A 21,531-nucleotide genomic window follows, 5' to 3' on the forward strand; every position below is an offset into this window, starting at 1 on the left:
CCTTGGAAATGTCTTTTTTTTTTTTTTCCCGGAGCTGGGGACCAAACCCATGGCCGTGTGCTTGCTAGGCAAGCGCTCTACCACTGAGCTAAATCCCCAGCCCCCAGAAATGTCTTTTTTAAATGCCAGTGTGACACCTGACCACAGCCCTGTGACTCGTTGCCTCATTGCTGTTGTTGCAGCTTATCAAACCCGCAGACGCTGGGCTGGTACGGCACCATGGCCGGGTGTGGTGGCAGCACATACACAGTCACGCCCCCGCTGAACGGACCTGTGACGGACACTGCCCCTTTGCTCTTCACCTGCAGTAACTTGGATCTGAGGAACCACCATAGCTTATACGTAACCCCACAAAACTGACGGCTTCCCCAGGGCAGAAGCCTCGGACCGTTCTTCACGAACGCGTGCGTGTTTTCGGCATCTTTAAACCCACCTGCATCAACACTGCATTACCTGTCCCGACTAACAAAGAACATCTGGAGGCGCGGCTGTGTTTCGTGGGTCTCCGCGTCCTGACCTCCGCCCAGCGAGACGTGAAGTTTGCAGGAGAAGAGATTGGACGCTAAGGTACTCGGTGACCTCAGAACCTCCTAACTTTGGGGCACCCTGCACACATTTGCATATTTGCACTTTTACCTATGTTCGGAAAGAATACTCTGCAGTCCCCAAAGCCACACACTTGAGTATTCACACCAGAATATTACTGCACACTAAATCGGGAGGCAGTTTTCCACACAAATCAAAACCTAGAAACCCGATGGCGTACTCCACCTTACCCAGTGACAGCTTTAAAGTGTGATCAGTGCACAGAATTAAGGATTAAAAATGCATCTTTCTTTTTAAAAAAAAAAAATCTAAAAACGTGTAACACTTAAGACAGTTTTTTAAAGCACGCTTTGAAAAGTGTCAATTTTAATTACTCCATTATTTTAAACAAGGGATAGTAGAAACCCTTCAGGTGCTGCTGGCTGGCAGTGTTCTTTGGAAAAGCCAGATGGGTTTCTTTGAGAGGAGCAGTAAGCCAAGAGGAGACTGTGTGGCTTTGAGGAGGACTGGTCAAGTGGCTATTTTGTGACTAAGTAGCAGTTTAAGCATGATTCTTCCAGGCAATAGTGACCTTTGCATAGGGGGCTTCGGTAAAATGTCTTGGGACTAAACAAGTTTACGGATGCGTTTAGGGATTCTTCATTGGAAAAAGAAAAAGTGCTAAGTTAAAAACAGTATGTCTTTAAAAAGCATCCAATTTGTCCAAAAGGGGGTGGAGCTCATCCTTCCTACTGAGTCAAAACTGTCCTCAGGTAAACTAAATCAGGAGGCATTTTGCAGTGAGCTAAAGTGCAATACTTAATAAAGTGTATAATCAATACTTTATAAAATGTATAACCCCGCCTTTATTTTTCATGTTTTATACCTTGTATATGGCCTAAACCAAATTAAACTAAACCCAATCAATTCCAGCATTGGATTAGCAAGCAAACAGGAGAAATGCTAAGAGGGTCACAAGATTGGAATATTTTAGGATTTCATTAAAACTATCTTAAACATGATCCTGTAAGCCGTGTGCCTGTGCACGCCGTGTGCACCCTCGTGTTCACTCGGACACGCACAAATATGACACACAGTAGTAGGCCAAGACAACACAAGATGTAAAAATGCACTTCCTGTGTCTCTACGGAAAGTGAATGCTAAATACCTCAGATTCCGAGGGGACAGGCAGCTTAAGAGGCTGCCTCACAGGTAGACATGGCCCCACATGGGATCCGCCAACTGCTTTGGAACTGGGACGAGCACAGCTGCCCTCTCCTGTCTCCTGTGACTAGAAACTGTCTTATCTGTACTCATACCTAAACTATCTCTCAGCCTTTTGACGACTAATGCAGCGACCTCACAAAAGTCTATGTGAGCCTTTCAAGACACATTGTCAGTCCTCTCCATTTTCTGAGATGGTACAAAGCCAAATAGACACTTTTCCTTCTTTTTACAAACAACGGCTTTTAAATTCAATCAGAAGCATAATTAATATATGTGACATTCGTTTATAAGTTCTTACTGTAACAAATCATTTAGACTTTTATAGTACAGACGTTAGCCTTGGTACTAAGACGACAACCTAACAACAGAGTCTACAACCATGGATTTCAGCTGTTCAGTCTCTCTCTCAGAATGCCAGTTATCTGGCAACATTAGGTCTCTAACTCTGCCGTCTTTGGAATCTCTGGGTTCAAGGCGACTTTTTTCTAGTTAACCATCTGTATACAAACCTCCTGGTTGACACCAAGTAAACCAAGTAAACAAAGACGACGTAAACACTTCAGATAGTGTTATAGTTCTTTTAGCTATACTAGTTGACTATACTGAACCTGAGATTTGTTAATTCATTGAATTTATCACTGACTCAAGCACCTTTTTTTTTTTTTTTTTGGAAACAGGGTATCTCTATGTAGCCCTGGCTGCCCTGGAACTATCAGATTCTCCTATCTCTGCCTCCTGAGTGGGAGGATGAAAGGTTTGCACCACCACACCAGGCCTATAAAGAACCCAACTTCTTAGCATTTGTCTCATATGCATCTCACTGTACATCGCCAAAGAAATCTGCCCCCGCGTCTGCTTAAGATCAAAAGCACTAGCAGCACTTTAAGTTTGGTCTCAGAAGGAGCTGTTTATCAAGTCAAAGGGCTACAGTTCCCTGCCTACCTGCGCTAAAGCACATGACAATTCCAGCCCTTCCTCGGTCATAAACTAGAAAATCAAATCTCATTGCTTAAGTGTGTGATTCTACAGTGATTAGCAATACCTATCGTTTTATTTCACTTGGGTTGCTATTAATTTTGAAAACTCTTACTACTTACTGTAGCTGACTGTAGTTTTGTGGACAATGTAATTTATAGCTAAAGTGGCTTTTTTTTAATTCGTAATTGCCTTTTTATTGTTTAACAGTGTTTCTCAGCTATACAGTCAGTTTCAAACTGGTTGCAAAAGTATAGCTGTGGCCAATGAATGTACTTCTTTGTTTCACTAAATTATAATAAAATGCTACTGTTAAAGAGTGCTTTTATTTGAAGGTGTGTTCCCTTAATGGAATCCATTCAATTTTTTTTTCCAAAAATCTCATTACAAATGAATTAGCGAATGATGCATTAAATCTGGATCACAACATCTTATAGCCAGTTTGAAATAAAGCACCATGGTCTTATTGGCGGAGTTATTAGGCAGACACTTATCCAAACATTAAACTAAGAAAACTCCTCATGAAGTAGTCTGTAACATCTCCCTCCTGAGAATCTTAAAGTTTGTCAGCCTACAGTCCTAGCTATCCTTTCATCAAGAAACCTGCGTGGTATTGCTTCTTCCTTTAGACGTTTTCCCAAAGTAGAACCCATTCATGACTGACAAAAGATCAAAGATTTTTCAATTATTCTCATCTTTATTGCCCCCCTTCCCCCAGTCTGCAACAAAGGCAGTGAAGACGCCCGCCATGAGGAACAGCTGTCATGTGAAGCAATTTATTCAACATTTATTAAATGCTCATATACCAAACATTATGCTATAGAGATGCCAAATGAATGAAGTTTCTTTGCCTGCCCCTGAGGAGCTCACATTCTTGTAAAGGACACTTTAAAAAATTAAATATACAGTACAATAAGTGATTCAATAGAGGTAGGTTGCAACTATAATGGTGACCAAAGGAAGGGCCAGGGTAATTAATGTCACAGAGTCTCAAGAACGCATGGAGTTTCCCAGAAGAAGCCTAGGGCTCTCCATGCAAATATGGTGTCTACGAAGGTCTGGAGGGCTACAACTCTGGACTTCTGGAAAACTCTTTAACACTCTTATCAGAGCAGAGTGGCAAACACAAGAGGAGGGTCTTAGATACCAAGCAGAGTCTCTCACCAAAAAGCTCCTAAAACTGCCTGTAGCAGGGATGAGGCTGAATGCTTCTAGAAAGCCCAATTTGGTAATCTGGGCCAACAGAGATGGGAAAATAAACACAGGAAATCCTTTGAGTAACTGTAATAAAAATTGAAAGACAGTGATAGAAATGTTGGAGTAGAAGCAGCAGAACGTAGACACCGATAGTCAGGCAGAAGACAGAAGAGCGAACTGGAGAACCTTGAACAGTGTAATGTTCTGAAACTAACCAAGTGAGGAGCGCAAACGAAGTGAGTCCTTGAAGACGTGGCAACAGGTAGCCAAGTGAGCGCAGCAGGAAAACAGAAGCTAAGATAAGATGACTGCATGGAAATTACACAAGAGTATGGTCCAGTGACTTAGAGCAAGAAAGAAAAGTCTGGGGAATTAATATTTCGGTTACATGAAGAGACCAGAAGGAAGAGACCCAGGAGCAAGCCAGATACAAGGACGCAGAGTGGTGGGGCTTGAAGAAAGGGATTGTCAATTGTGTCAAGCACAGGAAAAGTTAAGATTTCTTAAAAATTAAACTGCTTGTTAACGAAAGACGTAGGAGTTTAGACCTTACTTGGAGAGACAGAGGACACAGGGACAGTCAAGTGGGAGAACGCAAGTGAAAGCAGTGAGGGTTTCAAAGGGCTGGCTTCTGTGCGGTGATCATTTAGTACTTTTAAGTCCCCAAGAAAACTGATCTAATCTGTGGGTTTATTATGCGATTTGAAAGAAAAAGTGAGAGGGAAGGGGAGATAGGGTACATTGTTACACAAGCTACACCATTCACTTAAGGTATACTAAATCCATACACTTTCCATCAACAAAAATTAGATACCAACTGTATGCTTGGCACTACACCAAGTCTTAGGGACAGAGAAAATACACAACAGTGTAAAGTGACATTCCTATCCATTACATACATATCCTGCTTTTTCTTATGTCACGTCTCAACCTGTCCTAACTGCTCAAGACATTATATGACATCAAAGGAGCATAACTTTGAGGTATATCATTTATAAATGCTGTGACGTAAATTCTTAAGCCACTTCAAATATTGCTCTCAGTGAAGAGCTTCCACGAATAAAAACCTGTCTAAAATATAGCCCCACTCCACAGAGGGAAAGAAAATTAATTTCATGCATAAGAAACATGAATTGTATACCCTGTGATTACACAGGTGAGAAAGGGCAACCAAACTCAAACACTGGGTGACTGGGATGTGGGGCGGGCGGCTCCTTATTTTAAGGCTTATAATAGTTCGGCTCGGATTCATAAGGTTTGGTTTTTCCTTGAAAGAAGAACAAACAATTATTTTCAGGAAATTAGACCATCACACTGAAGTATTTTGTGTTAAATCATGGTGCCCATGACTGGTTTTCAAATCCTTAAATAAAAACAGGACATCTACGTCTACGTAGGAGCTTAAGCAAGGCCTGAGGGCACACAGCTCATGGATGCAGGGCTAGCCCAGCATGACTGAAGTCCTGGGTTCGGTCACCTCTGTGAGGTGGGGTGAGTGGTTAAAACATATGTGAACAATCCATGAATCTGAGTAAAGCAGGTTTGGTGGTTTGGTGGTTTGTTTACTTGTTTTTTTGTTTTTGTTTTTTTTTAAACTGTTTTTGAAACTTTTCTGTAAATATGAAATTATATAAAAATAAAATTTCCCCCAAAATTTTACTATTAGGGGAACTATTATGAGAATAAATATATAATCCATTCATCTTTCTACAATGTCTAGAAATCTCCTGTGCCTTTGTTCTGCTTCCCTACATACCAAAACAGCACAATGAAGAGAGCTATTTAACTCTAAAAGGAATGTTCCACACCAGTGTATTTTAAGGTTGTCAGGAAAACACAGGCCTCCCAGTTAAACTTGAACTTCAAGCAAATAACTTTTAGTATAAATAGGCTCTAAGAGAATTCAACATACATTTAAAGGAAAACTAGTTGCTTACGTAAAGTTTAAATCTAACTGGGCAGTCTCTATTTCCTTTGCAAACCAGGCAAGTGGGGGGGGGGGGTGTCTGAGGCGGACGGCTGTGGTTTTCTGCCGAGCCTTTCAATAGCGGACTGTGTAACGCATGTCCTGGGCGCCTTAGCCTCGTGGCTATTACAGCTTCTCAAACACAACTCTAGCTGGAGAGCCTGAGGCAGGATTCACCTAGCCTTATCATAGGGCAATTTTTTTTTGGGGGGGGGGGTTCTTTTTTTTTCGGAGCTGGGGACCGAACCCAGGGCCTTGCGCTTCCTAGGCAAGAGCTCTACCACTGAGCTAAATCCCCAACCCCATCATAGGGCAATTTAATGACCTTACTTTTGCTTAGTATTAAAATTTGTACATTACCAAAATACTACTTTTATTCACAATAATATTAAACATGAACACAATGTTTAAAAATGTCATTTACTTAAAACAATGTATCTCTCCTTTGACAAAGGCAGCTTGATATGAACGTTTGGCTCAGGACGGTCACTGCAATCACCGTGCTCAGACATTCTGCCCTCTGGACTCCCCTGTGCAGAAACAAGCAGGTTCCAGCCGCCCTCCTCAGTGAACATTCTGTAACAAGTGTCTGAAGTTCTCTAATTCTCTCACACTTGTGGAAATCCTGTAACCAAGAAACATTTCACGTAAAATCTGTCTTTCATAGGTTCCGTTAATCACTCTGCATTTTTAGAGTATATAATAAAAATCTTAAACTAGTTTATTTCAACAAATTGAAAGGTACATAAATCTACTTATATCCTTTAGTTCTTAATCTGGCAAGGAAAACCTAGGATAACATTGTCAACACAAGCTAACTTTTAATATTAAATTATTAAAATATATATGTGGGTGCATAAATGTGTATTTTAAATATCCAGAGCTGTATTAAAGTATTTAAAGCACATCAATATTTAGTATAAAATAGACAAGAGCATCAGTATATCTATATATTTCAGGTATTCATAAATATATTTGTTATTTGTATTACATGCATAATGTGAAATGTAGAAATGCAGAAATATTAAAATAAGCACTTAAATATCCAGTATAAGAGTACAGTAATATTCGTTTCTTCAGCACTGAATGTACAACGGTCAAAGCTGTGTGGATGGTGAAGTCCATTCTGTAGCGTATCTGCGTGCTCCTTTTTAATGCACCTTAGCTCTGCACTCCAGTGTGGTGAACACGGGACATTTTTTGTGAGCACCACGAAGGGTGGAAACGGCCGCCCACATGCGAGGGCTCACCGGCAGCGCTGATGGAGAGGTCTGTCAGCCTCAGCATCGCCATGAGCAAAAGGAAATGCCAGCCCCACCTAAAACTGCTGATGTGTCTCCCTCAGCTCACACTTTCCCCCAGTGTTGATAGAAAAAAAAAATTTTAATCTTTTTCTATAATGAGTTCATAGAAATATGTGCGACCTTCCATAACCTTTATGCCGCAGCAGCACACTACCAAAAAATAAAAAGAAAAGAAAAAACTTCCTTAAATAATCACAATTAGCTGGGCCTGATGACGCATGCTTCAATCCCAGCAGGAAGGGAGGGGCCAGCAGCTCTCTGCACTGGAGGCCACTCTGGTCTACAGAGTGAGTTCCACGGCTACATAGTGTTACCTCATCTTAAAACAAAACAAAAGAATAGCCGTGTGTGTGTGTGTGTGTAAATCAAATCTGCCAGGAAAGTAAAGATGAATAGAAGAATCAATAGATGGAAACAATCAGTAGTAAATACATGTGTGTATTCTTGAAGTATTTCATCAGATCATATGATTCTATCACAAGGCAACCTTACTGAAAAGAACACTTCTCGTTCTGTCTGAGAATGGACTCACAACGTCAGACCAACACGGCCAGCAGAAACAATCCCAGCACACTGAGACTAACCTTCCGAATGCATTGAACAACGACACTATTTCTTGTCTGGTTAGCTGGAATTCATAACTGGGTCCGCTTTCGGGCATATTTGCGATCAGTTTTTCAGAAAACAAGATCTTCAGAGCAGTGCCCAGACCCTGAGTCTAAAACAGAAAGAGGATGGACAATGAGGAAACGGCTCTCCAAAAGACGAATGGGTAAGGAGTCGGAGCGATGCGTACCTGAAGCTTGCCCCACAGGCGGCACTTGAAGCAGCCGACGCAGTCCATGATCCTCGAGATGTTTCTAAAGTGTAGGCGGAAATCCTCCTAAAAACAGTGTAACAGAATCTTGTAAAACCTGGTTCCCCCAGTTCTTCCCGGGGACAGTGTACCTAGCACAGGGCACCAGAGGGCCCACTACCTATGAGAACTCTCCTACCATTTAATTTAATCCTCCCAGAGATCCAATGTACCCCTCACGAATCTCTTTAAAAGCCGCAGAAATATTAAGTAGCAGGCCTAGTTCACACCCCTAGTGACCTGGACATTTTGAAACCAGCCCTGCCTCGCTCCAAATCCACACTAGCTGAAAAGAAATACAAGTCATTTAGTTTTATACCTCAGTATTGGCAGGTATGGGATAAAAGGGTATCGCCCAAAAGGGAAGGGAAGGAGGATGGAGGGAGGTGACCTTTGATGAAGTTAATTATAGTTCTCCTTTCCTGGAATTAAGAAAAACACTCAAGATTTTCTTTACTACTGATATTATTGACATCAGTAGTAATGTATAATTATATATTTGCCACTAATAATTTATATTTATTATATATTATCTAGAATACATATTTGCTTATTATTATAGTACTATATGTATTTAATATATATACACAAAATTAATAGCCATGTATGCACCAAATTTAAAATAAAAATCACTACAAATATATTTCAAACTCACTAAATATTATCCCACATTTCTGTACCTGTCCTCTAGTACTATGCTGGATTTGTAATGTTGTTCAATTTATATTCTTATACATTTAATAGGTGTGTGTGTGCTTACTGACAGCAGAGCATGCACACGATCATCCAAAAGCAATGTATGTTCTGAAGAAATGATGAGAAGGGAGCCGAGCACACCTCCCTGTGCTTGAGTCAAGATTCATAACTGATCCTGCAAGGGACTCCTGGTCTTCAAAGTGAAATCTCAAGCTACCACAAGTTTTTAAACTTTTTTTAAACTAGATTTTAAACTAGATTTTATTCAACCCCTCCACCTGCTACGTATGTGTGTTGTATGTTGTGTATGTATGTTTATACATGCATGTCAGAAGAAGTCAGAAGACAACTTGCCAGGAGTTGGTGACATGGGTCCTGGGGATTGAACTCAGGTCATCAGGCTTGGCTGCAACCGCCTTTACCCACTGACCATCTCCAGTCCTAAACAACAGTCCTTAAGCAGACATTTGACACAGAGCTCAGAAGAAACCTCCAGCGTTTCAGTAGTCTGTAATTTATTATGAGCTAAATCATATAAGGCGGACTCTACCAGATGAGACCCACAGGTCTAAGGTGAGGTGTAAGCAAAATGCTTATCCAGGTTACTCAAAGGCATCTCAACTTGCTCAGAGGTGGACCGCCCAGAAACGTGCCTCAGTCTACGCTGAAACTGCCACAGCACGTGAAAGATTTTAGTAAGACTCAAGGTCTCACATCTCCACTAACGCAGGACAAAGGGCACTGAGTATGGACTGCGTACACACTTGAACAACTTTCTCCGTCTGGTACTCATGGGCCAGTTCATTAGGAGAACATCCGAATTTTAAACTTTTAGATGAGAATCCCATGTCACTAATATACCTAAACCCCAGATTCTGCCCCCATCACTACATAAACCAAGTGGTAGAGAGCTGGAATCTCAAGGTAACTCTCAGCTATACAAAGCTTGCAGCCAACCTACACTAGACATGAGACCGTCTTAAAAGAGAGAGAGAGAGAGAGAGAGAGGAAGGGAGGGAGGGAGGGAGAGAGGGAGGAAGAAAAACTGTTTAAACTACCCAATATTGCTGAAGACAGTCTTCTTGATTTAACAGGAAGTTTCCCTTAGAGTTCTGACTGACTTAATAAGGGGGCGGGATAATCTCCCCAGGGATGAGTCCCTGTTGCTCATCCAATAACAACTGGTCAGCCCTAAATGCATGCATATTCATACGAGGCGTCGCTGTGCAGATTAAACAGGGCCGCAGTGTGTGTGTTGTGTAACAGTGTGTGTATCAGTGACAAAGAAAAGGAGACCATGAAGAGAAGAAACAAAGGACAAGGGCCATGGCAGACATTAAAAGGAAGAAAGGGAATGGGAAAATGATCTAACGGTAGTTTAATTCCAGATGTTTTGTTTTGTTTTGCTTGGCTCTGTTTTGTTTTAATTAAAAAAGAATCATACTTCTAACTACTAGAGGGGAAGGAGTTTGTGAGGCCCAACTCCTCCCTGAGGGACTACTGACAGTTAATAGCTGTTTCAGTGGTCTACAGAATCTATCTAGATGTTATCTAGGGAAAAAGAAGCAGTCCACACAGGCTCCATAAAGGGCCAATCAGACCTAAGTATGATGGGCCAGTGACACATTTTACTTAGAGAAATGTCACTGAATACAAAGTGAGTTTTTGACAATTACATTTTACATTACATTATATTACAAGATACTAAAAATGGACTAATGTCAAAGGGGTTTAAAAGTCTTACTTTAAGAGACAATCATACTTGCAAAGTTAAAAACTATTATTCTAAAAGATTATGCCTGCTTTTGTCTAAGTTTAGTGTTGGAATCTATGTAACCCAAATATTTGAATAGAGCATCTTTTGAGTAAATCTTTGCACGGTATGTACAGCAAGCATGCAGGGTTGCTTATAAAAGCCAAATACCATTACAAAATTAAAGCCGACCACATAAAATAGGATGAGTATATATAGCCTTCCTATGTGAACTGTAGATGCTAGAAATTTACTGGATTAGAAGATCTTCGTAATTTCCACAAACAACAACAATGTCTAATAATCTGGATAGATCCCAAAGATATCTCTGATTAGAAAAACATACAATCCTCCAACTCATCAGAATTGAATTAGGAAAGCACACCCTTGTCGTTCTGTTCCTCAGACAGGCACTCCCTCTCCTCCGGGCCAGCCAGGACTACAGGTGCACACTGCCACTTCCAACGTCCTCATCGTGGATTATAGTCGTTTGGGAGAAGGATCAAACTCAACTGACTGGTTCTTGCCAAAATTCTTAAAGGTCTTATAAACCGTCAGACCCTACTCTGTTCTGAACACCAGCAATTATTTCTATCCATACACTGACGCTATAAAGGAGCCAGAATGAAAACTTTAACTTGTTTGTTTGAGAAAGAGAGAAGTTCCTCTGTTAGCCTTGGCTGTCCTGAAACTTACTATGTAGACCAGGCTGGCCTCCAACTCAGAAATTATCCTGCCTCTACCTCCTAAATGCTGGGATTAAAGCATACCACCATGCCCAGAAAAATGGATTTATAAATAATGTTCAAATCTATGTTTACCAGAAAGCTTTTAAAAGTAAATCTGATACAAACATTTTCTTTAATTTTCTATAATTTTTTTTTCTGTAAGAACTACACATAAACTTCAAAGCACATAAAAACTGACTGTTCTGGAATTTGGATCAAATTAAAACACTATAAGAAATATTCCTAATTTGTACAGTCTAAAATAGAGCGGATGCCAAAACACTCAGCAACAAACCAGCAAGTGCAGCACAAACGGGAGCACAGTGAGACCACAGAAAAGACGGCTGACTGCACAACTCCCCTCTCTCCAGTCCCTGGCAGCTATGGGGGCTGCGCTAGCCCTGAGGTCCACACCTCCGTCTAGACAGCATTCAGGAGGAAAGAGACTGCAGTCAAGAGCAGCTGCTCTAACGGCCGACCTCAGCACGATGCACAGGACAGACCGTGGCTTCACAAACTGATTCAACTAGCCTCTTCCATCACCAGGAGAAACAAGGGGAGACGTCACAGATACTCTGAGCTATGAGGCTAGACTCAGCATAAAGTGTAAGTACACTGATGCCTAAATTTATTTTTTAATTGACAATCAGATTGTTTATGGTATGCAATGGTATTTTGATATTTACTATTTTATGTGGAACAATAAAAACCACAGTAACAAGTTCATAACCTAACATAGCCTTTTGTAGTAAAATGTGCTTTTAACAGTTCTGAAATCTATAACACACGCCTGTTCATTTGTTGTCCTCCTGAGCAAAAGGCCACGGAAGCTTCCCCAATGGGAACTCTGCTCTGACCAAGATCTTCCACATAGCTCACCTCTGTCCACAGCCTCTCATGAGCATCGCTTTCCTCACATTCCAACAGTGCCCGTCACTTTACAGTCACACCCGCACAGTCCCCAGGCTGGATCTAACAATTAGGCTGGTGCATAATTACCTTTAGCTTATGTGCTTCGTTTTTATCCCCCGCAAAAAAAGAATTCTCATCAAAATGCAAAGGAAATGACCTGCATTTTAAACAGAAAAGGTTCATGTTCGTGAATTAGAAGCATTGAACGTCTTGCCAATATATTTTATATTAGATAGAAAACATAACTTAAAAAAGAATTAAAATCAGTAAAGCCAACACCGATGCAAACAAATACATATCCTCAAATATAAATTCTAAGTGTACTGGACGTATGGCCTCAAACTTAAGACTGCAAATAAAAATAGTGCTGGTACTAAGAACTTTTTTTAAAAAGCTGTAATACACAGGTCAAAGCAAAACCAAGATATTCTAGAAGCTCTGGGAAGGCCAGGTGATACACACTGACATTCCTAGTACTCTGGAGGCTGGGGCGGGAGAATCTGACCACCTCAAAAAAACTGAAAGTTCAATGAACAGAACTACAGTTACATTATTTTAAAGACGGTTTCCTTCTCTAACCAAATACTTCAGAGTTTACTCTGGACACGACTGCTCATCTGTATGCTAATATATATGTTGTATACAGCACCTACTTGACTTCATGAAGAATCTCCAGAAGTAACTCTTTGTTTTCCACATCCTGAACTTTATTTCCAGTGAAGAGCTGAAAATCTGGGCGCTCAAAAAACGGAAGCACTTTAGAGAGAGCCCTTAACTCTATCAGGTAAAGAAAGTACAGGTTCTTCAGCCTCCTGGGGCCTTCTCCTTCTGTCAAAACCCCATCAAAGCGCTGCTGAAACTCTGTGACATTATGACCCCATTTCTTTTCCAGCCAATTATCTAGGAAGACAAAACATTAAATGATTGAATTGTACAGTTAAATAATTTGCTTTAATTATAAGGGACTACTTACAGAAATCATTTTGTAGTTTAAAATACACAATTCAACCAAAAACAATTTGAGGTTTGTTGTTGTTTTTAATAATTTAGCCTTAAAAGCTGTCGTAAACCAGATATGGTGGTGCATGTCTTTAATTCAAAGCAAAGGCAGGTGGATCTCTGTAAGTTCAAGACCAGTTTGGTCTGCATAGAGATTACCAGGACAGCCAATGCTACATAGTGAGACCTTGCCATCAAAAATAAATAAATAAAATTTCTAAAACTCTGTACAAAGAATTTTGTCTTAGTACAAAATATTTGATAAAAACCAGACTTCCGAATATCAACAACCATAAAATCAAAATATACAATTAAAAAGTTGCTTGCTGAGGGGTGGCCGAGCAGTGGAGAACACGAGCTGCTTTTTCAGAGGACCTGACTTCAGCCGCCTGCAACTCCTGCTCCAGGTGGACACCTCTGGCCCGAGGCACCCGTGCTTGTATGCACGAACCAATCCCCAACTCCCAACACACAAGTATAGTTAAAAATAAAAGCAAAAGAACTTTTTTTTATTTTTTTTTTTTTCGGAGCTGGGGACCGAACCCAGGGCCTTGTGCTTGCTAGGCAAGCGCTCTACCACTGAGCTAAATCCCCAACCCCGCAAAAGAACTTTAATGACGATCAGAAATTAGTAATGAGTTGAAAGCATCTATTTCGAATCAGTTACCATTTTACTTCTGAAAGGTAAAGTGCATTTCAACTTCAGAGGGAATAAATTACTGAGGAAAACCAACCGTGGTTTGATTTCCCATTAGCCTCCTAAGCCATAAAGTACAGCAGACGATGCTGTTCTCATTAAAGTCTACACACAAATAAAGACTCTCATACGATAACAAACTGTGCTGTTGGGGATATTTTAATTCCCACAGCAAAACTAGAGAACATTCCCGAAGCGATGTGTCTAATTTTGAGAGAATTAATAACACACAGAGCCATTCAACTACATACACATTCCCAGTCACTATGGTCTATGGGTCACTATGGTCTGTGAGGGGATTCTGACTTCCCAATAGTCAAACAAGTCTCTTTTTCTCCCACCCAGGTAAATACCACAAAAATTCTAAGAGTACCTAAAAAAAACGAGTTAATAAAAGATTTCAGGGCTGGAGAGATGGCTCAGTGGTTAAGAGCACCAACTGCTCTTCCAGAGGTCCTGAGTTCAAATCCCAGCAACCACATGGTGGTTCACAACCATCTATAATGAGATCTGATGCCCTCTTCTGGTGTGTTTGAAGACAGCGACTTATATATAATAAATAAATAAATCTTTAAAAAAATATTTCAAAAGTCACATACCTTGTAAAAGATACCTTGCACTCAAATGTACATTGATGCTTGCGTGTAGGCCAGATATAAGCCTGTAGAATGCTCTCTTTTCTACACAGAGGCCTAAAAGAAATCAGTGATTTGAAAGTTAAATATTATATGTGAATGGGGTATTTAAGAATTACTTCATGATTTAAAAATGAAAAAAAAAACATTTAAATGTGTTTAAAAGTTTCTAATTACCTTCTAGCCAGCTGTAAAATGTGTTCTCTGAAAATAAAAGAAAAATAGGTCATAATTTTTCATAATGCCAAAACAGTCTGCCTCCTTCTGGCCTCCACAATAAAGCGCACTCACATGCGCGCACCCACACAGACACACATAAATATAATAAAAAAGTAAAATGAACCCAGGCGATGGTGGCACATGCCTTTAATCCCAGCACTCAGGAGGAAAAGGCAGGCAATCTCTGTGAGTTCGAGGCCAGCCAGGTCTACAGAGCGAGTTCCAGGACAGCCGGGGGAACGGAGAACCCCTGTCTCGGTAGTGAAGGCACGGAGTGCCTCCAAACCTGCTGACCTACCTCCAACCCCAAGGACAAAACCCAACTCCTCCCAAGTTGGCTGTGCCCCCACGCGTGCCATGGCAGTGTGCACTCGCACACATCCACTAAATAAACAAAGACATTCACTAAAATTAAACGGAAGAATGGTGTTTACGAAACAAGATTTTGAGGACGACAAAAGATACTTCCCATTTTCATCTAAACAGACTCTGGCCAAGCAAGCTCTGTTTCTTCATACAGTCTGTCTGTCCATCTGTGGCAGTGCTGAAGATTTAAACCAGGGCTTCTCACAGTCCCAGCGAACTATATACACCTCTTTTTCCTCACTTGACACAGGGTCTCACTAATTAATTCATCCAGATGGACTGCCGTGGAGCTCCTTTAGTAGCCCAGACTGGCCTTGAACTTGCAGTCCTCCTGCTCAGCCTCCCCTCCGTAGCTGGTATTACTGACCTGCACCTAAAAGGCTCAGTTAAGCATACAGTCTTTAGAATAGCAAAAAATATTTCAATCTCGCCCTAAAGCAAAAAGATTCATTAAAGAGACAAAGCAGGGGTTGGGGATTTAGCTCAGTGGTAGAGCGCTTGCCTAGCAAGAGCAAGGCTCTGGGTTCGGTCCTCAGCTCCGGGAAAAAAAAAAAAAAAAATGAGAGAGAGAGACCAAGCAACCCTGAAATATATTTGCAATTTTAACATTCCTACAGCATACCCTTGGCAAAGATAACTGAACTCGAGAATCAACATGCAAAGATGTCTAGACCTCCCCCTGGTAAAAGGCCAGTATATCCCATGCCTCAAGTAGTCAAGAAGAGATGTTTTCTATATCAGACTCGGAGGCAAACACCCAATCTGAATTGCCAGATCCTGAGGCAGGCTGCCCCGAATCCGTGACTCTAAACAGAGGCCCGTGTCATCTCTGCTTTCACCTCCATCACTTTAGATAAAAAAAATAAATAAATAAAAATAAAAATTAAGGGCTAGCATGGTGGCTCATGCCTATAAACCCAACACTTGAGAGACACACAGAGGACTGCCAGAATTCAGGGACAGCCTGAGCTAGCTGGTGAATGAGCTGCGGACCAACCTGGGCTCCCCCTTCCTAATGCCACAACCCTTTGATGTGGCTTCTCATGTTGTGGTGAAACCAACCATACAATTATTTTCATTGCTACTTCATAATTATAATTTTGCTACTGTTATACATCATAATTGCCTGTGTTCTCCAAGGGTCTTGGGCGCCCCCTGTGAAAGGGTTGTTTGACACCACAACAGTAACGATCTACAGGTTAAGAACTACTTATTGCTCTAAAATAACAAAGGGAGGAAACAAAATATTGTTTTGAGTGTCAGCGGAAGCGGACAGAAACTGTAGTCTACCACAATAAACACCAGAACACACATCTGCATACACAGGTATAAGTGACATACATAATGCATGGTAAAAATACATACCTTTATGTTTTCCTGAAAAACAAAACAAAACACTTTTGTTATATTATTATAGATTACCTCCACCTTCCCCTTCTGAAATGCTACACTTTCAGGAAAATATTCTAATGATTCTTTTATTCATGTATCCATCCCTGTAAGATCAGGAGGAGGACACCCAAAGCCACATCTCTAAGCAGCAGGGGTTTAGGCTCACAGAGGGCACCTGCGCTGACAGGCAGAAGTGCAGCATGCTGTCCCCAAGCAGCTCGCACACCCAGAGTGCCTATGTGCACCTGAACAGTAAGTACTCTTTTTGTGCATTTATTATCCTAAATCTATAACACGATTCCGTTAAGGTTTGTATTACTGCTTTCACTCCTCCAGATGACGTAGGATTGAACCTTGGGACTGTTTTCAAAGACTGCAAAATTCAAATTCTTCATAACACAGCACTTTATATGCAGTTGATCTCTGAAACACAATCTTCATTGTTCCCATTTTTCTTTCTGTTTTAGATTATATTTTTATTGAAAAAATTTTTGATAAATACTTTTGGATTGTATTTTCCCCTCCCACAACCCCTTCCCATCACCCCCCACTTCCTCCCCACAATCCCTCCCCATCATTTCCACTTCCTCCCCACAACCCCTTATCATCCCCACAAATCCTCCCCCCATCCCCACTTTCTCACATATCCAAACCCACACCCTTTCTTGTTCTCACATTCGAAGCAAAAGGGTACATACAAATTAATAAGATAAAAATAAAAACAAACAAAGATGAATGGAACAAAACAAAAGAACAGAAAAAGAGGGCTGGAGAGATGGCTCCGCGGTTAAGAGCACTGACTGCTCTTCCAGAGGTTCTGAGTTCAACCACATGGTGGCTCACAACCATCTGTAATGGGATCTGATGCCCTCTTCTGGTGTGCATGAAGACAGCTACAGTGTACTTATATAGAATAAATAAATAAATCTTAAAAAAAAAAAAGAAAGAAAAAGAGCAAAACAAAACAAACAAAAAATCCCAGCCGAAGCATTACAAGATGAGAAACCTCCAAACTTCCAGCACGTTCATTATATTTTGCCTGTTTTTTTTTTTTAGCGCCATCATTGTTTGTTAAACATGTACTCATTACCGATGTTTTAAAATTATTTTTAGATGTATTTTGTTTTGTATGTTATCTGCATGTATGTGCGTGCACCACCTGAGTGCCTGGTGCCGTCACGGATCAAAAGAGAACGTCAGACCCCTGGAGCTGGAGTTATGATGATTATAAAACACCACGTGTGTACTGGGAACCAAACTCGGTTTGCACTGTCAAGACAAACACCATTTATATTTTGGAAACTGTGATGTTTTTGTGTATTTAGGTATTGAGAGGTATGGTTCTATAAACTATACTATTTTATATATGTGTTTTTCCTTCACTGTGCTGCTGATCATCCTTTATTTAAATGAACTTCCCTCCTCATCCCCACTTCCTCTCCACAACTCCTCCCCATTGTTACATATGTACCAACGTTTGTTACAACTGTACTACACTGTGTCCCTAGACACATACCATGTAGCTGGTTTTCTGATAATCACTGAAATAGCCCCATTTCCACTAAAATGAATGAAAGTGATTAAACAGATATGAGCTGATGATAGCTATACATTTGCACTTCCCCTAATTAGATCACCACACACAACTCTGTACAGCCTGAAACGTTCTTGTTTCCTAAGGAAGACTGGCTATGACATCAGCGACTTTTCAATGAAGTGAGAGAGTAAAAACCTTCCATATTCGCTGAGGTGCAGCAAGGCTATCACTGAGTCCATCCTGGAGAACAGAACTGGTGTCTGAGTGAGAACGGCCCCTACAAGCACCTGTATCTCAATGCTCGGTCCCCAAACTGTTTGGGACGGAGTAGATGGTGTGGCCTTGTTCAAGGGGGTGTGTGTGTCACTGGAGCTGGGCTTTAGGTTTGCAAAGCCCAGGTCATCTAGGTTGGGCCTCCCTGTGCCTTAGACTTGTGGGTCCAATGTGAGCTCTCGGCTCCTTCTGCAGTGCCATGTGCACCTGCCTGCTGTCACACTGCTTACTGTGACTGTCATGGATTAACCCTCTAAAACTGCAATTAAAACTCTAAATTAAGCCCTCTAAAGCTCAATTAAATGCTTTCTAAGTTGTCTTGGCCACAGTTATCTCTTCACAACAATATAAAAGTAACTAAGGCAATAAGAATATGTAATTTCAAAAATATTCAGAAATTATATGTAGAAGTTTGATATTGTATGTAGAATTCTTAATTATATGTAGAATTCTATAAACTATTATTAACTGAGAGGGCAATTTGAATCCACACATCCTCTTGGCATCTACAGAATGCCTTCCACAATGGTGACGAACCAGTTCTTGCAAGAGTAAGAGATTTTTACACTGCTCTATATAGATAGTATCCAAAATCAAACTTTTGTTGAAATTAGAAAATGTGTCAATTTCTCTAATTCTTTTAAAGAAATTGTTCAATGGGGAAAACAGCTTCCATCATTATTTATCTAGCAACTTACTCCATAATTACCAGGCTCTATATTGAGATGATTGCTGCCCATATCCTGAAGCACTGGGGCAGATGAATGCATACATAAATAACAGAATGATGCCACCAGCAGACAGATTATAAAAAGGAAGCAAACACAGCATGGACGGCTTCACAGAGAGCCAAGATGGCTTCCAACTGAGAAGGGAACTGTTTCAGCAAAGACCAGATCTTGAATGTAAATGGACAATGAAAACTTATATTCAGTGATTCATAAAGCATGTGGATTTATAATCAGACCATATGTGGAATATGAATAGAACTTAAAGTCTTTTACTTGAGGAGTGTGTGTGTGTGTGTGTGTGTGTGTGTGTATGCATGTATGTGTATGTATGTGTGTATATATATGCGTGTGTGTATGTATATGTGCGTATATGTATGTGTATATGTGTATGTGTATGTATGTATATGTGTGTATGTATGTGTATGTGTGTGTGTTTGTGTGTATCTGTGATGTATGTATGTATATGTATGTGTATGTTTGTGTGTATGTGTGTATGTGTTTGTGTGTGCGTATGTGTGTATATATATGTATTGTGTGTGCATGTGTGTGTATATGTGTGTATGTGTGTATTGTGTGTGTGTATATGTGTGTATTGTGTGTGTATGTGTGCACGTGTGTGTATATTGTATGTGTGTGTATATGTGTATGTGTATGTATTGTGTGTATTGTGTGTGTGTGAGCGTGTGCACACGTATGTGTGTGTGTGTGTTTCTTATTTGACTGAGAATCAAGCCCAGGGTCTCAGCCATGCTTACCGAGCACTGCACCATTGATCTTTGTCTCAAGCTCAATTTCTTTTTAAAATTAGGTAAATGTTTGGGATATTCATTTATCTGGGAGATGAATTAAACCAAAGTAAGCAAGCAACTACTTAGTGCACTACAAAAACAGATAATGAATCTATAACCTAATCTTCATATTCCAATGGTCTAACCAGGAATAGCCTTACAAGAACAGCTGTGCCTTCCCAAGGGTGAGTTCACTCTCAGAAACAGAACCAGTGGACTCAAGCTGCCCTTGCCACTTAAACCTTGCCTTCCTCTTCACCCCAACCCAAACCCACTAGCCAATAAACAAGAGAAGATGAAAATAACTCACCTTGCCCCGAAGCCAAAGGCCTTTGAATTGTCTGTGGCCTGCAAACAAAAGGAGTGTACTGTGTGAACATCCGCGTTACCGATGAGCGTACAGTTGTACCTGGTTTAGAAAGTGAAGTTTGGGGCTGGAGAGATGGCTCAGCCGTTAAAGGCTAGGCTCACAACCAAATATATAAGAAAGTGAAGTATGGAATCATGCAGCTCTTCTGTCCCTGGAGAATCATGCACACGCCCACACACAGATACATACATATTCTTTAGCGCCTTCAGGCTTCCGATGGAAGAACCGGAAGCACTTATCAGTCACGCAGTGAAGAATACAGAGGAGCTGTTTCTCCCAAGCACTGAACAAACATCTAACTTAAGTTTCAGCTTCTCCATCTGTGCGCACTTACGACTGTGATACACTGTTACCATAAGAACTAGAAGAGCGCTTAGTCCCGTCCCTCCCCCGTACCGAGGTGCCGCTACAATCCACGCTTCTTACACAGCACTGCGGTCCAGCCTCCAGGAAGCCTGAGTGCGACTGCCAAACCGGCCAACCACCCAGCCCACCCTCCTGTGCGCCCACCACTCTCAGCAGCAACCCCAGCACCTGCTGCTTCGGCCAGCCGGGTCTTAAGGCTCAGATGGCATCCACTACTGCAGGCGTAGCCCTGGGCTCCGTTAGGGCACATCATGGGTAGCGCTCTGACCTGCGCCTTCAGCGGGGAAGCTCGGAGCCTGCCCAGCCTGCCAACCAGGCCCTGCCCGTCCCGCCTCTCGCCCCCTACAGATGGGGCCCTGCGCCTAAGAGATCAAGCAGTTCCTGGACTCCTCCACCACTTAGAGCGACCTTCAGCAAGGCCCTCAACCTCACCCAAGGAGATGGTCCTTGTAAGGAAGGACAATTCTCACCCCACAGGAGACATAAATGTTCAATTAAAGAGTTTACTTTAGACCACCAAAAAATAAATAACTGTGACATGTTTAGCATTATGTGTAACATACAGTAAGTACACAAAAATGTCACCTTGGAGCTGTTCTTGGAAATTAAGTTGACGAGGATAAAATAACTAAGGTCACAGAAAGGAGAAGAGAGGAGTAGCAACGGGAATCTTAAGTGGTAGACACTAGTCTGCACCCACCGTTGGCTACAGTGGTCTTTTTTTTTTTTTTTTTTTTTTTTGGTTCTTTTTTTTGGAGCTGGGGACCGAACCCAGGGCCTTGCGCTTCCTAGGCAAGCGCTCTACCACTGAGCTAAATCCCCAACCCCGGCTATAGTGGTCTTGGTGAAGGACGAGGCCCTGATCCCGGAATTACTGCATCTACATGATAAGTGCCTGAAACCCACAACCCACGCAGGAATTCTTGCTCAGTGTCCAATCCTAAAAAGGCCTAATGTTATCTAAGTCTCTAAAGAAGTAGCTGTTGCAACTTGTGCCAGTGCCCTGGTAGGGAAACAGG

The 21,531-nt window shown here is 41.3% G+C and overlaps 3 protein-coding genes across 5 annotated transcripts in view; 2 read left to right on the forward strand and 1 right to left on the reverse strand.

Moving 5' to 3' along the window:
- Gpr137c (G protein-coupled receptor 137C) overlaps positions 1-3,049 on the forward strand; it is a 66,396-nt gene extending 63,347 nt beyond the window's left edge. The window contains exon 7 of one of the 3 annotated variants that reach the window (XM_039093254.2): positions 309-3,049. In XM_039093254.2, the coding sequence (XP_038949182.1) occupies positions 309-360 (52 nt within the window). In that variant the 3' untranslated portion in view covers positions 361-3,049. Of the gene's footprint in view, positions 1-182 lie in introns of all 3 variants that reach the window. The other 2 variants (XM_063274202.1, NM_001134541.4) reach the window with 2 other exon arrangements.
- The window catches only part of Rps10l6 (ribosomal protein S10-like 6), a 489,065-nt gene that overhangs the window by 181,242 nt on the left and 286,292 nt on the right, over positions 1-21,531 (forward strand). The window lies entirely within an intron of this gene.
- Positions 5,502-21,531, reverse strand: part of Ero1a (endoplasmic reticulum oxidoreductase 1 alpha) — a 35,400-nt gene continuing 19,370 nt past the window's right edge. Inside the window, 9 exon segments of the mRNA NM_138528.1 lie at positions 5,502-6,515; positions 7,779-7,912; positions 7,991-8,077; positions 12,227-12,296; positions 12,793-13,039; positions 14,435-14,527; positions 14,648-14,674; positions 16,421-16,432; positions 20,087-20,124. Of these exon segments, the coding sequence (NP_612537.1) occupies positions 6,455-6,515; positions 7,779-7,912; positions 7,991-8,077; positions 12,227-12,296; positions 12,793-13,039; positions 14,435-14,527; positions 14,648-14,674; positions 16,421-16,432; positions 20,087-20,124 (769 nt within the window). The 3' untranslated portion in view covers positions 5,502-6,454.

The sequence above is a fragment of the Rattus norvegicus genome, chromosome 15, assembly GCF_036323735.1.
Source record: "Rattus norvegicus strain BN/NHsdMcwi chromosome 15, GRCr8, whole genome shotgun sequence".
In the NCBI taxonomy this organism is placed as follows: Eukaryota; Metazoa; Chordata; class Mammalia; order Rodentia; family Muridae; genus Rattus; species Rattus norvegicus.